This window comes from Verticillium nonalfalfae, assembly GCF_003724135.2.
Source record: "Verticillium nonalfalfae strain VnAa140/NRRL 66861 chromosome Unknown scaffold_56, whole genome shotgun sequence".
In the NCBI taxonomy this organism is placed as follows: domain Eukaryota; kingdom Fungi; phylum Ascomycota; class Sordariomycetes; order Glomerellales; family Plectosphaerellaceae; genus Verticillium; species Verticillium nonalfalfae.
The window spans coordinates 146,315-161,473 of record NW_021167281.1 but is presented as its reverse complement, the minus strand read 5'-3'; the positions used below and the strand labels follow the sequence as shown (position 1 = coordinate 161,473).

General features: G+C 57.9%; 5 protein-coding genes across 5 annotated transcripts; 3 read left to right on the top strand and 2 right to left on the bottom strand.

Annotated features, from left to right (window-relative positions):
- Window positions 1–14: 14 nt before the first annotated feature.
- On the top strand, window positions 15–1,266 carry D7B24_007227 (uncharacterized protein; the record flags this gene model as incomplete). The annotated part of the gene is made up of 4 exons (XM_028641340.1): window positions 15–110; window positions 172–248; window positions 452–647; window positions 823–1,266. The coding sequence occupies 4 exons, from the start codon at window positions 15–17 to the stop codon at window positions 1,264–1,266; spliced, it is 813 nt and encodes a 270-aa protein (XP_028494665.1).
- A 599-nt stretch (window positions 1,267–1,865) lies between these two features.
- D7B24_007226 (uncharacterized protein) lies at window positions 1,866–2,616 on the bottom strand (the record flags this gene model as incomplete). Its single annotated transcript, XM_028641339.1, has 3 exons — window positions 1,866–2,175; window positions 2,269–2,379; window positions 2,438–2,616. The coding sequence occupies 3 exons, from the start codon at window positions 2,614–2,616 to the stop codon at window positions 1,866–1,868; spliced, it is 600 nt and encodes a 199-aa protein (XP_028494664.1).
- Window positions 2,617–2,962: 346 nt separating this feature from the next.
- On the top strand, window positions 2,963–3,702 carry ATP17 (ATP synthase f chain, mitochondrial precursor; the record flags this gene model as incomplete). The annotated part of the gene is made up of 5 exons (XM_028641338.1): window positions 2,963–3,010; window positions 3,097–3,111; window positions 3,337–3,490; window positions 3,556–3,621; window positions 3,677–3,702. The coding sequence occupies 5 exons, from the start codon at window positions 2,963–2,965 to the stop codon at window positions 3,700–3,702; spliced, it is 309 nt and encodes a 102-aa protein (XP_028494663.1).
- Window positions 3,703–4,831: 1,129 nt separating this feature from the next.
- Window positions 4,832–8,592, top strand: D7B24_007224 (uncharacterized protein; the record flags this gene model as incomplete). The annotated part of the gene is made up of 2 exons (XM_028641337.1): window positions 4,832–5,369; window positions 5,447–8,592. The coding sequence occupies 2 exons, from the start codon at window positions 4,832–4,834 to the stop codon at window positions 8,590–8,592; spliced, it is 3,684 nt and encodes a 1,227-aa protein (XP_028494662.1).
- A 3,484-nt stretch (window positions 8,593–12,076) lies between these two features.
- Window positions 12,077–15,017, bottom strand: MCM6 (MCM DNA helicase complex subunit mcm6; the record flags this gene model as incomplete). The annotated part of the gene is made up of 2 exons (XM_028641336.1): window positions 12,077–14,666; window positions 14,746–15,017. The coding sequence occupies 2 exons, from the start codon at window positions 15,015–15,017 to the stop codon at window positions 12,077–12,079; spliced, it is 2,862 nt and encodes a 953-aa protein (XP_028494661.1).
- Window positions 15,018–15,159: the final 142 nt, after the last annotated feature.

Below are 15,159 nucleotides of genomic sequence, written 5' to 3'. Positions count from 1 at the left end.
CCACCTCCCACCGCATGTCTGGACTGCCAGATCCCAACGATCCCGTCTCCGTCGCTGTTTGGAACAGAGCAGCTGCCAGTCTCGTTCGCGAGACGCGCCAGAGAATCATGGTTCGTCAGCTTTGACATCATGGGCGATGCCTCGGCATTTGCTAAGACGTCCGTTCTTCAGACTTCGTCAGCGTCAACAGCTACGCCAATGAAGCACTCGTTTGAGGAGCGCGTCGATGACGTGAAGTCGCCTAAGAGGTTTGTGCCCTCTTCTCTACTGCTCCAGCCTTCCCCATCCACCACCAACACCAAAATGATGAACAACTATCACAATGGGAATCTCTCCTAGCAATTCCGTGCGGAGAAAGTCGATATAAATTTTGCCTGAACCTTTCTTGTCTCGTCTCATGCCTCTACGACCCATAACTGGTTCAACATCATGCTGACTTGGCTTTCCCCAGCGACATTAACTCACTCATCTTCGATTACCTGATGATGGAAGGCTACCCTAATGCTGCGGCAAAGTTCAGCAAGGAGGCCAATCTCCAGCCACATCAGGCCGACGACACGATCCAACTGCGACAGCAGATCCAGCACTCTATTCATATCGGTAGCGTGCAGTCAGCGATAGAGGCCTTGAATGATCTCGATCCTGAGGTAAGACGCTCTCCTACTTTCCCCTGTCTTGCTATGATTAGAACACGAGTTTTACATGCACCACTCATATGATCTTCGGATCGTGATGAGAAACAACCACTTTTTACTGAGCAAACACCTCATTTCTTCGTTTTCAAGTACTTGCTGCGAGGACTGGATCTAACAAATTCGTCAGATACTGGATCGCGACCCTACCCTGCACTTCGCGCTGTTACGTCTGCAGTTGGTTGAGCGCATCCGCTCCTCCACCGCATCGTCGGACGAAATTGCTACGCTCGAGTTCGCCCAGACCCATCTGGCCCCTCGTGCTGTGACTGATCCTCGATTTCTCAACGATCTCGAAGAGACCATGGCCTTGCTAGTAGTGCCGCGTACTAGCCTGGAGCCCCAGCAAGCCGCCATCCTTCATCCTGATCTGAGGAGGGAAGTCGCGGACAACGTCAACAAGGCTGTTCTTCAGCGCATGTCTGAGCGCCGAGAAGCGTCCATTCGCGAGCTCGTGAGGATGAGAGCCTGGGCTGAGCAGACTGCCCGTGCCAGCAAGAAGTCCCTCCCTGAGAGGTTGGACATCGGCCTGAATCGCCCTGATGAGGGACACGAGTCTATGCTCATCACCTAAAGAGTCAAAACTTTGCATGCTAGGGGTCATCCCACATTGCGGGAACCGACGTTGCCAGCCCCCAAGTAATTGTGCAAACGTCCTGAGGACTTGGCGGAATGGAGCGGATTAGACTTGACGGAGCTCTATATCTTCGGCACTTCATCATCAATGATACCAAATCAACTACTTTTGACACAAGATATTTATGGCGAACCATTGTTGTGATGCTGCTTGTTTTGGGGCCTCGCGTGTAAAATGAATCCAATCGCTGTGTTAGAGCAGCTTCCTAGGTATTCAAGGCAGTAACCTTCATCTCGTGACGCGCTGCCGCCTGTGCCCAATCCATCGCCAATCGTCTGCATCACTAACTCCACCTGCTCCTTCCTGAATACGTGGTTCGGCCGCAAGGTCTTGAAAGCACCAAGAGTTTACCTGCGTTCCTTCGTATGTCACTTCGTATTTCATTGAAGCTGGAACAACAGCAGCAATTTCACAACCCCGCTAGTCCAACGACAGTTCTTTGTGACAGACCAACTCTAAAACTTTCGATTCCTGCACACTTATGTACACATTCCCAGTGCATCACGCACCCTTCACACACACCCAAGGCCACCCATCTATTTCGTGCGGATGTGCTTCAGGTTCCTCGCTGAGTACAAGAAGTTGTTGGCGTACGCCTTGGGCGCAATCTTGCGGCTCTGGGGCTCCTGAACGAAGAACTCGTAGCCCTGCTTCTCGGCAAAGCGGATGGCGTCCTCCTTGGTCTTGAAGTTGAGCTTGGTGCCCTGCATCATGTCACCGGACGACTGCCAGCCCATCAGCGGGTTCTCCCATCGGTGGCCCTTGGGGAGGATGTCCCAGTCCATGCGCCAGTGGTGGCCCTGCCAGTTGCCGGACTGGGTGGCAGGCTTGGTCTCTTGGTAGATGCTGTTGTATGCGTTAGCTGCGCTCGAGGACGGACGACTGTATTATTCCGATTTCATGATGTCGTCACCAGTGTATGTGCATGGATATTCGTACCGGACTGTGCGGCCCTGAAGCTCCATGGGAGCGCCGGAGACGGTGGCGGCTTGGAAGTAGGGGACGTCCTCGCTGCCATCCTGGATGCGCTTGGGGACGGGGGTGAAGGTACTATATCATCGTCATCAGCCGCTATCTCAGTTGCCTACTGCTTCCTGCAGGCACTCACGAGGTGGCCTTGTCGTGGTTGATCTCGTAGTCGGGCTGGTTCGGGTCGCTCGAGGGCACGGCAGCGGGCGCGGTGGTGACGGAGCTCTGGAAGCGGCGAGCAGCCAGCGGCATGGCGGTGCGGGTGGCCGTCGCGCAGCGGAGAAGGCGAGCGGCCTGCTGAGTCCTGAGAGAAGCCATGGCGGGACGTCCTCTCGAATGGGGTCGATGGAGGGGTTGGATCGAGTCGAATCAAGTCGTGTCGTCGTGGCGGGCGCTCGAAGTTCCTCAATTGACTTGACGTTGCTGCAGTCGAAGGGCAAACCAGGAATTGGTGGGCGCTGATTGGGCGGCCGCATCAACGTTGTCCCGGGCAAGCGAGCGCTTTTCCTTCCCGCGGCAATCCTCGACCCAGGCAAACGACCCGATTGAACATCAGCACCCTCAACGTCACGATACAGTCCAATTGGATCCGCTCAATTGGCTTGCTCTGCGCAACTCCTCCTAATTCGATACCCCTCCGCTCGTCGTTCTTCCAGCCGCCATCATGAGCTACATCGCGCGCCGTGGTCTCTCGACCCTCATCCCCCCCAAGGTACGCCCAACCGCCAGACTCCGTCCCTCCCCGATCCCGGGATCACCTCGTGGTGCAGCTTTTGCTAACAGTGCCGAATTTTGCAGATTGCCTCCCCCAAGGTATGCTTCCGAACCCTCGATTGATGATCTGAACGATTCGATGGACGATGCGATGGACTCAACGGATGCGCCGCGGTGACGGCCGGGCGACTCGGAGCTAGGGAAGGATTTGCTCGGCATCACCCGCGACGACAACAGCATGCGACGACAACCCCAGAACTCGACGACATGGAAAGGTAATAACCGACTGGGAGGAAACGCTGGCTGACAAAGTGAACCACGCAGGCTCTTGGTGCCAACCCCAACGCCGTCAAGATGGCCAACGTTGTCAAGTTCTACGAGAGGCTCCCCCAGGGCCCTGCCCCCCAGGTCCAGGCCAAGGGCATCCTCGGCCGCTACCAGGCCAAGCACTTCGACGGCAAGAACGCGTCGGCGAAGCGTACGTGCCTATTGAGAGACCAGAAGAAACGACAGGTTGAGACCAGTGCTGACAGTTGTGTACAGCCATCATCCACGCCATTGCCGTCCTCCTCGTCCTCGGCTATGCCCAGAACTACTACTTCCACCTCCGTGAGTGCCACAGCGTATCCAGACCGAGACGAGACGGAGACTGACAGCGAGACAGGTCACCACAAGAACAACGCTCACTAAAGTGTGGGCTGGATGAGCTGCGGCTTGGTTCTTCTAGCAATGGCTGGCGGACGTGTACATAAGAATTAGACGTTGTTCAACTGGACCTGATCCCCTTTGTCAAGTTGAGCTGCCGGAATGTATCGATGTTGAAGATTGCGGCCCCTGCAGCTATGGCTGGCGTGTTCGAGGGGTGTACTGAGCTAGTGCTCACTCACTGTCAACACCGGTGATGTGAATATGTTTTTCGTGACGTGTAGGTCGAGTATTGGCTCGGGTTGGTTTAAGTTTTGCCCGCCTGGGCCGTGCAGCACATGGCTCGATGGAGGTGAGCACCAGATCAGTTTGAGAATGTGACAGAAGAATCGCCAGTGCTCGCTCCTAAAGCACATCACTTGCTGCTCGTAGATTTGTCAAACACGGACTGTTCTGCATGATACCACAACCAGCAAGTTTCATGGACAGGCGATTGAAGGGTATTTTGATTTTTCTTGCAAGGCAAACTTCCATGGCTGAATGAGATTTTCACTTGCGAGCTCCAGCAACAAGAATGTCTGGTGTAACATGAGGATATGGTGGTGGGTTGTATCAGGCGCCTACGAGCGGAGGGAGCAAGCCAGTCCCTCTCGAACAGGCGAAAACAGCTGATGCAGCTACAGTGCGATAACGGAAATGCACAGTACGACCAACAGCTGGGGGCTGCGTGCTGAAGCCTACCTACTAGCTCGGTAGCTCGGGCTGTTGGACAGTGAATGTCAGACGCTGAAGGCTGCACCCCCCAAAAGCTCGCAGTATGTCCACTTGGCCCTCCCGGCCGCCTTTGGTAGGCACACGTCCCCCCCCCGGACCTTTTTACCTTGGCTCGCAACAACGCGCGCTAGTCCCCGACTGGGCCTCTTGCAGCTTCTGAAAATCGTCCAGCCGCGCCGCCTCAAAGCTTCCTCCTACCTACCCTACCTCTCCTTCCCCCCCGACCTACCCAAAACCTCAGTTTAGGTATCCGGCACTCCATCATCGGCCTCGGGATCCTATGACATCTATCAGCCGAAGCATCAACACTGTGCATCAGGCCTCATGCGACGTTTCGGTCTTCCCGCATATGACCACGTCACCGAACCAGCAACCACACAGACGACCAGGCCACTCGACCATGACCTCCCCATCCCAGCAGAACACCAACGACGAGACCGACTCCCACGATGCCGTCCTGGACCGCGCATATCTGAACGGCAGCCCTGCCATCGAAGAGATTGAGAACAAGCACATCACCAGCGTCGAAGACCACATCAACTCGGCAGATGTTAGTGTCAGCGGAGGCTCCGACACGGAGGCGTCCCGCGGCGACTCGGCCTCGGCGACCAAGAGCACCGATGGCGACAAGGGCCACCTGCGCAGCTCGTCTACCGTCAAGAAACCCGCCACCTTCAAGGCCGTCTCTGTGAACAAGAAGTTTCTCGCCGCCTCCAAGAGCGCGCCCTCCAACCCCGCCGCGAAACCCAGCGACAAGACAAACACGGCCTCGGGCCTCAGCGCTGCGCCCTCCTCATCCTCTACCCTGTCGGCATCCCGTCCGCGACTCGTCGCCAAGTCGGGCGCTGCAGGTGCCGTCAACAAGTTTTCTTCCTCCTCCAACGGTGGACAGGCAGCATCCGGCCCTGATGCCAGCGCCGTCTGGAACAAGAATCGACGTGAGTCACAGCTCATCGGCAGCAACAGAGAACGTCTGTATCTTTTTTTGAGCACACATGAACTGACCGTCCTGCAGCTGTCCCTCCGCCCGAGCCTAGGAAGTTCACCGATGAAGAGTTGGTCAAGTATGGAGTCCACATCGCGAACCGTCTAGGGCCCGATACGCCGCAGGGACAGAACAACTGGGCCGATATCGACGATGACGACGACGATTGGGCTCCAGATACCATCACCTGGACCGACGGCACCAAGGTCACTTTACCGGCGCAGCCCGAGGAACAGGCAGTGCAGGCCCCAGAGCCTGTTCCGGTTCCAGCCGTCGTCAAGGACAAAGCGCAGTTGATCGAGCCCTCCAAATCGCCAGCGCCTCCAGAAACGGCGACATCACTGCCCAAGTCTAGCGGACTTCCCTCTGGCAAGGGCATGATTCTGAAGCCTGGTTCTGTCGAGAAGCCCACGTTCGTCGCGAAGCCGCCCGCGCCCGCGAGTCCTGCCAAATCTCCTTGGGCCAAACTTCCTCCCGTCGAAAAGTCGTCACCTGCCGCTGCTGAATCACCATTCACCCATCCTCCGAATCACCACCGTCTATCTACCAGGGATGGCCTCCAGCCCAGTATATCACCTCCCCCGCCCGCGAGAGAAATCGCTGCCGACGACTTCAGCAGATCAGCATGGCGTGAGGGAGGCGCGGCCGGTAACCGCGAGCTGTACAACTCGCAGTCTGGCCGCTATGAGCCTGTAGGGGACCGAAGAGGCTCATTCCGCGCCGACCCGCATGCGCGACATCCGGCCGTGATGCAACGTCCTCACCATGACCATCCCGAGCCGTCAGCCGCGTTCCAGACCAGCCGCGCAGCCCAGGAGGGATCCTACGGACGCCGCCGTGGTAGCTCCAACGTCGGAAACGTTCCATATTCCCAGCGAATGCATGACCAGCCACCGAATGCCCGTAGACCCTCATTCGCCGTCTCCATTGACGGTCCTGTCTCGCCAGACTCGGCCCACCCGCCTACCGGTCATGCCGCAGCCCTGCCTCACGCTTCGCCCGCGCTCGCCCAGGCCGTTCCAGCTCAGCCTGCGGTCCCGCAGAGGTCGGTGGAGGAGGACCTTGAGATTCAGAAGAAGGTCATGCGTGAAAGACTCGAGCTCGCCAGGCAACGCCGAAGGGACGAAGAGGCTCGCGAAGAAGCCGAGAAGCAAAAGCGCATCAAAGCTCGACTCGACGCCATGGGCCCTGCCCCCGAACGCAAGAGCGCCAAGGAGCCTTCGAAGGAGGAAGGCGCGCATCCTGCCCATATGCAACAACGTCAAGGCTCTGGAGACTCAGACCCCGCAACCCACCCTAAGGAATCCGCAACAACCTCCAACACTTCTACCACTACTACGGCGACGACGCCTGGCACGGCTTTCAGCACCATCGACAAGTCTGCCGCCGATACGTCGCCCAAGGCCGTCGCTGAACAGCCAACCGCTATGAAGGCTTCCGTGCCCCCGCATCTGCGTGCAGCAGAGAACAAGTCTGCCGGCGACAACTTTGTCCCTCCTCAGCTCCGAGATAAATCGAATAACAGCAGCAACCCATCGTGGGGTTCCGCTGCGCCTTCTCAACCTGAACGCTTCAGTACCGCTACATGGGGACCTCCTCCAGCCCCGCAGGCTGCAGGAAGCGTTTGGGCTCCCAATACACGTGGACTCGGCAATGGCACGTTCAACGCTGCTGTCGGATCGCCCCCCGTCTCTCAGCCTGGCCAGCTTCCCCCCTCGCAATCAAAGAAGGGACCTGCACCGATCGCACCACCTAGTGCACGCAGAGCGAACGAGCCGACAGCTCCCGGAGCACGCCCGGAGCACGCAAACCTCGCCAGCAACAGGAGCAAGTGGTCCAGCGCCATCGCTGATACCGACAGGGCAACCCTCGAACATAGCAGGGCCCGCCAGGCAGAGCAGGACCGCCACCTAGCCGAGCGTGGCATGACGTACGCCGATACTCAACCAGAAGTTGTCGACAATTGGCGACCCTCGGCCAAAAACACCAGTCAAGCACCTCAGGCAGATGTCACTGTCTCGCGTCGCGAGCCCTCACATGCCGACCGTACACCTTCAGCGCCCTTGCTCCCGGGTGGCTCGCCTGCCTCGCAGTCCCGCACCTCCCGTTTCTTCCCCACAAGGGATATCCGACTCGAGTCAGCTGGCCCGGCTGAGCCGGGACGATCAACATCGCCCTCGCCCCCACCCCCCGATATGCTCGGCCATCCCGCATTCGACGGGGATGCGCTGCACCCCCATGTTTCTCTGCCGCGACCCCAACCCGTCGTTCGACTTCCTCCGTCAGCGGCCGCTTCCAACAACGGCCCGAGGTCAGGACCACAGTTTTCGTGGGCCAACCCGGCCCCTTACAGAGATGGAGCCCCTCCCCCTCCCCAAGGCCCTCGGCGTCCCAGCAACGAGTGGGCGCACTCTCGGCCAAGTGGGGGAGATCACAGCCACAAGAGCGCCGGGCAGACTGTCTGGGGTGACAAGTTCCGCGACCTCTTCTCCGACCGAAAGGCCCCTTCAGCCCGCCATCCGATCGTCTCGCCGCCCAAGGCATCCGTTGTTGAGCCTGCTAGCAAGAGTGCTTTCGACGAGCTCGGCCGTCCCAACCCCGCCACTGTGTGCCTTCCCCAGCACATCGGCCAAAGCATTGCCCAAGCCTCACAGGATGCTGCTCGGGGCTTCGCCTCCGCCAAGAAGCGGTTCCGCGACAGCCAGCGTTTCCTGACGACCAAGCCATTCTCGGAGAGCTGCTTCGAGGAGCAGGAGATGGGCTCTCTGCCTCTGATCCGCATGCCGAGGGAGATGCCTGATGCAGCTTGGCACCCCGCGCCGCCTCCGGAGCGACCTGCGCCGAGACGCTTCAACATTATTGAGATCACGTCTGCGCCTCAGTTTTGGATCCCGCAAGATGTGGGACAGGGAGGCCCCGAATACCGGATCTTCCTCCCCGGCATGAACGCGCTCAAGTCGGTTCCCGCACCAGCGCTGCGCTCCCGGAGCAACCCTCGACGCGGTTCCGGACGAGGACCTCGCGCGTCAGCGGCGCCCCGTGGAGGCGGTCTGAAGACGCGAGACAGCACCTCTAGCGATGTCCCGCCACCGACGGCGACACGCGGCGGCCGCGGCGGTTACCGAGGCCGAGGGTCAGACTGGACCCGACGCGGCACTCCCACTCACGCGGCCTAGGCAGTCGGAGGAGAGCAGGTTGTAGTCGAGAACCCGGGCACTTCAGCACGTGATACTGAGACGAATCGAATCCGTGCTCCCGGATCTACGACGTGGCGGAAATCAAACGACTAATTGCCAATAACACCACAGATGCCCGCTCTGGGTTCGTGGACTGGGAGGCTCGAATGGCCTTCAACTCAACATACCCTTTACTTCCGATCCTACATGCCAGAGTCGCATGTGATGGACTGTTTGAGAAGACAGTCGTGTAATAATTTTGAATGAGCGCTTCGATCCCCCCGTATGGCCCCTATGCGCTACGAGGCCCGTCACACCTCGCGGCACGCGTCAGCGGGGACAGCGAAACCAAACGGATATCGTCTTCTTTTCTTGCGATGGGCGTTCGCCTGCGCCGCGCCTCCTTTTCTCCTCTTTTTTCTTCTTCTTCGTTTGATTCCAGCGTTTGCGGCACCACGAGCGAGGCGCGCCACTTTCAATAACACCAAACCCCGAGGGCAGCGTGCTGCCTGATACCACAACACGCGCACACATATAGCAACGCACGGCAACGCAATGCGAAGGATGGATGGCAATGCTGAATTTTGTCTTTCGGGTGGCTGCTGTCCTGTCTTACACAGGGGCGGGCCTGGCTTGCGGTACATACGGCGCAGGATTAGGGAGCGGGGAGCAGGGGGTGGAAAGGGGGCGGATACGGCTTTTTGTGACGATGGATGAGCTGGATGAAGCGATGGAAGAGGGACGAAGGGTGTGAAGGTCTGTCCTGGCGCATAACGGTGCGTGCCTGCGGGAGGACGCGGATGTGCTAGTTAGCGAGAGCGGTTTGCGCGTGTGGCCGACTGGTCTGGTCCGAGTAGGCTAGTGGAGAAACAAGCTGTACTGCGGTTCTTTGGATTCGTGTGATGGTCGGCCCGTGAGCGCGTGTTGTGTGCTTGGCTTTGAATTGTCTTTCTTGGTCGAGAACATGTCTTTTGCGACTTTGTATCTCTGTCTACCAGCAGGTCTGGCTCGTTCTCGCGAGGTGAACGAGGCACACGAACTCATGGTTGGTGTGGCCCGTATTATATCTTGACCATCTACGTTCTGGAAAGGGGGTCCAGCATCATTGGAAGAATTTGCTTGAAATGGACAGTAGGCACTACCATGTAAGAGACGGCAGTGTTGGGTGCACTCGCGCATCACTCTTCCCTGAAACGACTAGGGTTCCTCTGAGATGAGTCAATTGCACTGGCCTACTTCCTGAGATAGGGTGGCAAAGAATCAAAGTTCAAAGATGACTTCGCCTCGAGCTTAACGGTGTGCTCAACTCTGGCAGCACCGGGTCGGATGACCATATCGGCATCAACAATCGATACCTACCACTCTGATCTCCGTCAGGAGCGGCATACTTGATCCTGTGCTTGCTGCTTGCACTATGAAGACGGCCATGGACCGCGCGGAACCTGGAGCCTTTTTTTCTCTATTTATGGCTAGCTTATTACGTTCCAAATATATGTTCGTCCTGTAGACTATGGTCTATAACGCGTTCGATTTACTACCATCATTATGCAAAAAGGAGCACCATTTTTAGCATGAAGTAGTCACGTAAAGTAGGAGCACGAATGCAGCTTGATAGAGATGATCTTACGGGCGTTCTAGCCAAGGCGAGGATGAGCTTCCTTTTGAATTCACACGGGTGAGGAGCAAGAACCTAGTATCTGGGCCGCTCCTCAGTCATCAGTTCTGGTATGACCCGCTGGGGCAGGATCCCATGTACATTTTGGAAGCGTGTGCAAGAGTCCATGCTAGCACTGGCTTGTTCGAGTGCTGGATCTGGAGAATAACCAGAAGATCTGGCAGATACTGATGTCCGAGAACCAAGTGGCCGACAAGCACACTCCGAGGCTGGCAAGACACGTTAACCTGAATTGTTCGCAGGCAGCCACCATGTTCTGGACCACGGCAGTCTCTTCGACATCTTCTATCTTGATCGGGATCTACAATGCTTACCTTTCCTACACACAGCGCCGAGGACCTATGACCAGCTCGTGCGAATTTCTCAGATCCACGGACAACTTGCTCTTATCGGGCTCGAAACTGAAAATGGCGGAGCTGAGCTGACCGGAGCGGACAAGGCAACATATCGGTCCGCCTAAGAGGAACTCAAACCTCGACGACGTAAGAGGAGGCATCATCATCGTGCCCATCAAAGGCTACGATATCATAGGTATGTGGCCCGGCCGGAGCAAATCTGAGGTGGCATGAAGCGAGCGGAATGATCCTAGAGCATCAAGTCGGAGCTATGATTCGAATAAGACGGCGGCAGTCCCGAGTAGCTAGTGCTGTCCCCCGTCACCATGCTCCCGAGGTCCTGAGAGTCGCTCATGACCTCCGCGGATAGTATACCCCTCCCCTTCATTCTATATCGCGTGAGAGAACAGGCGTATTGGGGCTACGTATGGAACCCTAGTTTCCATACCTGAGGTACCTACCTTACTTACGTAGGTACATATCTCCCTTTGAAGATGATGTTCATTCTGAATCGCTGCGATACGAAGTTTGAATCACATTTCCGGCAGCGCTTTTGTTTCCGTCCCTTCTGCCGCATGATGGATTGCTTGTTGTTCACCGGTTGACGCGGAGGAATAAAATTACTTCGTGGTATTGCGGTTGGTGCCTTGGTCTAGCATTCTCTGTTCATCCTCCTCGCTCGGGAACCCTTCTCAACTGCTTCATAACCTCCGTGCTTGAAGCATTGCTCATTCTCTTGGTGATCGGGAAGGCCTACGTATTTAGTCCACTTTCGGTATGAACGACGATTATTGCTTACTTGTACTCGGAGCTGCTTGTGCCAAGTGACCAGACTCAAAGTGAACCCTGCCGTGTTGCACTGCGACCCTACAGGCGCTGGACTTGCAACTTGTCACAGGTTTGATGTATATTGTTGCCCATTGACTACATTGCGTATCTGCGATAGCACTGCGCTTGCTAGTCGATACGAAAATTCATTCAAAGCAACCAAGAGAAGCTGACTCACCTGGGCAGTGCTACGTAGGTCAACGCATCAAGAAAGTATGCACTCGACTCAAAGCTCTTAAGCCACAATTTCACTTGGTCGCCTGTGACATGACACTACACCGCTTTGTAGTCAAAATAACATCATTTTGAGAGTACCCAAATGAAGCTGATCACATGGCTTACACAGCACATCATAAATACATTCTCAGGCCAACGCACGTAGCACGACGTGATTGCATTTCAAGGCCAATACAGCACGACATGAGACATTATGAGGCCGACTTTTGAGCATCTCATCAGATCAAACGTACGGCGTACATATATACGAGAGGATCATTAAAAGAACCTTTCTTCTCAATTCATCACTCGTTCTATCATCTTGGGCAATATCTCCCAAACCACGAGCCACAGCGCTCTCCCAAACGCCATACGCCCCCCATGCATCCAACCGTCCTCATACTCATGACACAACGATACAGCCCCCCGCTTAGTACTCCTCCACCGCGCAGTTGGGGTGCAGGACGTAGACGACCGCCCCGTCACCCGAGGTGGCGGCATCCTCGCCGTCTTCAGCAAGCCCGGACCCCCGGACGGCCATGAGGATGTTCTCCTTGACCATCTTCTTCAGCACGAGCGCCGCCAGCGCCTTCTCCCGGTGGTAGTCCTCCTCGCCCTCCATCTGGTCCTCCGCCTGCTCGAGGTACCACTGCGTGAGGGCATCGCCGTCGACGCCCTCGCCCGCGCCGCCGGCCTCGTCGTCGTTGACGCGCTGCACAAAGAGGTTGACCATGCTAATGTACTTTTCGTACGTGATCGTCTGCTTCTTCTTCTGCGGCTCGCCAGACGTCTCGCCCATGGCGGCGTCGCCCTCGTCGTCCTCGTCATCCGCCGGCTGGCCCGTGGCCTCGCGCGCGGCGCGGCGCAGCGTGGCGCCGTCCTCGAGCGGCGCGTCGACGTCCTCGTCGTCCTGAAACTCGACGTCGTCGTGCTCGACCGAGATGATGCTCTGCCGCAGCAGGTTGTACGCCTCGACGACCATGTGCGGCTCAATCTCGTTGACGCAATTCGCCTTGGCAATGGCCTCAGACAGGCGGATCATGCTCTCCAGCTGGCGGACCGTGATGCGGTAGCTGTTCTTGCCGACGCCGCCCTGGGCGTCGTCGGCACGGAGCTCCTTGTACTTTTCGACGAGCGTCTCGCGCGCCTCTTCGGTGAACTCGGGGCGGAACGTGCGCGCGAGCCGGATGTAGCGCTGCAGCGTCTCCGTGTCGTACTCGGGCTCGACGGCCTCGTCGCGCAGCTGGTGGATGGCGACAATGTGCTCGGCGAGGTGGCGGTCGACGGCCTCGGAGCACTCGTCGAGCACGACGAAGAAGAGATCGAAACGGGACATGATGGGCGCGCTCATGTTGATGTTGGCGCGCAGCGACGTCTTGCGGTTGTAGCGGCCGCTGACGGGGTTGGCGGCGGCGAGGATCGAGGTGCGCGCGTTGAGGGTCGCCTGGATGCCGGCTTTCGCGATGGAAATAGTCTGCTGTTCCATGGCTTCGTGGATGGCGACCTGATCGGCAATGTCCATCTTGTCAAACTCGTCAATGGCGCAGATGCCATTGTCGGCAAGCATGAGGGCACCGGCTTCGATGGTGAACTCGCCCGTCTCCTCGTCCTTCATCACGGCGGCCGTGAGACCGGCGGCGGAGGAGGCCTTGCCACTGGTGTAGACGGCGCGGGGCGCAAAGGAGCAGACATACTTCAGGAACTGAGACTTTGACGTGGACGGGTCACCGACAATGCAGACGTTGATGTCACCACGAAGTTGCATGCCCTCGGCCGTCGTCTTGTGCAGACCGGACAAGAGCTGCAGCAGAATACCCTTCTTGACGACTTCGTGGCCGTAGACCATGGGCGCGATGGAGTTGACGAGCCGCGAGTAGATGCGATCTGTGTGAACCATGGTACGCACCTGCGCGATCTCCTCTTGCGTCATTGTCGCGAGCACGGTAGCCTGCGCCTCCTCTGCATCAATGGCGGATTCGGGTGTGTTGTCGGTCAGCGCCGTCATAATGTCCGACACCTGCGCGTGGGCAGACCGGCCGGACGAACTGTTGTCTGGCAGAACCATGCAGGCGAGGAAGGCAAGGCGGTATGTGAGATCGCGCACACCAAGAGACTTGAGGCCGGAGACGCCTGCGCCGCCAGCGTCGTTACCGTTGCCGGCGCTCTTGTCGTCGCGGATTGAGTAGGCCTTTTGTCCAGGCATGCTCAGCTGGCTGACGTCAGGGACGACGATCAGGGCACCGGTGAAGATGCACTTCTCGCCTGCCTTGGCGCGGTCGACAATTTCTCCTCGCATGATGACGTCCATGGTTCGGGGCATGCTGCCGGTAGGGATTTCGGACGAGTTCTCCTGGATGCGCACTTTTTGCCAATCGATAAAGGTGCTCTGGCGGATGTCGAGCTGCCATGCGAAGCGGTTCTGACAGGTCTGGTTGGGACACAGCGTGGGCTCGGTGTATCGGAATGTCTGCTCGACGTTGGGAATGACCGTCCTGCAGGCCTGGCAGAGGAAGGTGCCGAGAGACAACTCGGGCCTGACCTCGGAGGTGCGCGTGACGGTGCCGGAGATGGAGAGGAGCTGGCCAATGTTGGCGGCGCGCAGACTGCGCACGCGCGAGACGAGAGGCAGGTTGTAGAAGGCGATGGCGAACAGCTTATCGGTCTGCTGGTTGCTCGTCTTGCTGCCTAGCTCGGACTGACTTGCCGAGGCGGCATTGCTCGCAGCTGAGCTCGTCTGGTTGCTCGAGGCCGTGGGCTGACGATGTTCGCGGAAGTACTGGGGTTCGTGCTTGGCGATAGCACCGTGTAGTGCTGCGGTGATGAAGGGAAGGAAACGGTAGTAGTTGGTGGCGACGGCGTCGGAGAGAGAGCCATTTTGCCACTGGCCGAGATGCCTAAAGTCGACGTAGAGGGTGGAGAGCTGGTATGTTCGCATGCCGTGGATCTGGGCAACGTAGTATTTGTCGGTGGTGACGGCACTCGAGGGCGGCGCTCCATGGGGATCGCGCTCTTCGACGAAGCTGGGGTCATTCGTCAGCATAAAATCTTGTGCACGTTGCGGCATAGCGCTCATGACGGAAAAAAAAAGGGAGGCTTTACCCTTCGAGGAAATCTCCAAACTGTTCTTGGATCAAGAGACCAATGCGATCCTCGACCTTGGGGATGTTGGCCGAATCCTGTGGCCTCTTCGATCCGCGCACGACCTGGTCATCGGCGAACCCGTCGCCCTCATCATCACTCGGCGCGCCCGTCATCTCGGAGGGAGGACCTCGCAGGCGGCCGCCGGTCGAAGAACTGGGCGGGGCATAGCGTCTGGCGGTGGGGGTTGTCGCCCTGTCGGACATGGGGTAACCGGCTTCGCTCGAGGCCATGGTTGCGGATGCTGGTATTGAGGCTATTCGAGAGGGCAAGCCGGCAGCGCAACGGAGGCGATAGAACAAGGCGGTGGTGATGGATGGTTTGGAGGGGTGAAGGTGGTTGTCGGGGCGATGGTGTTGAGGCAAGCGAGGGTGA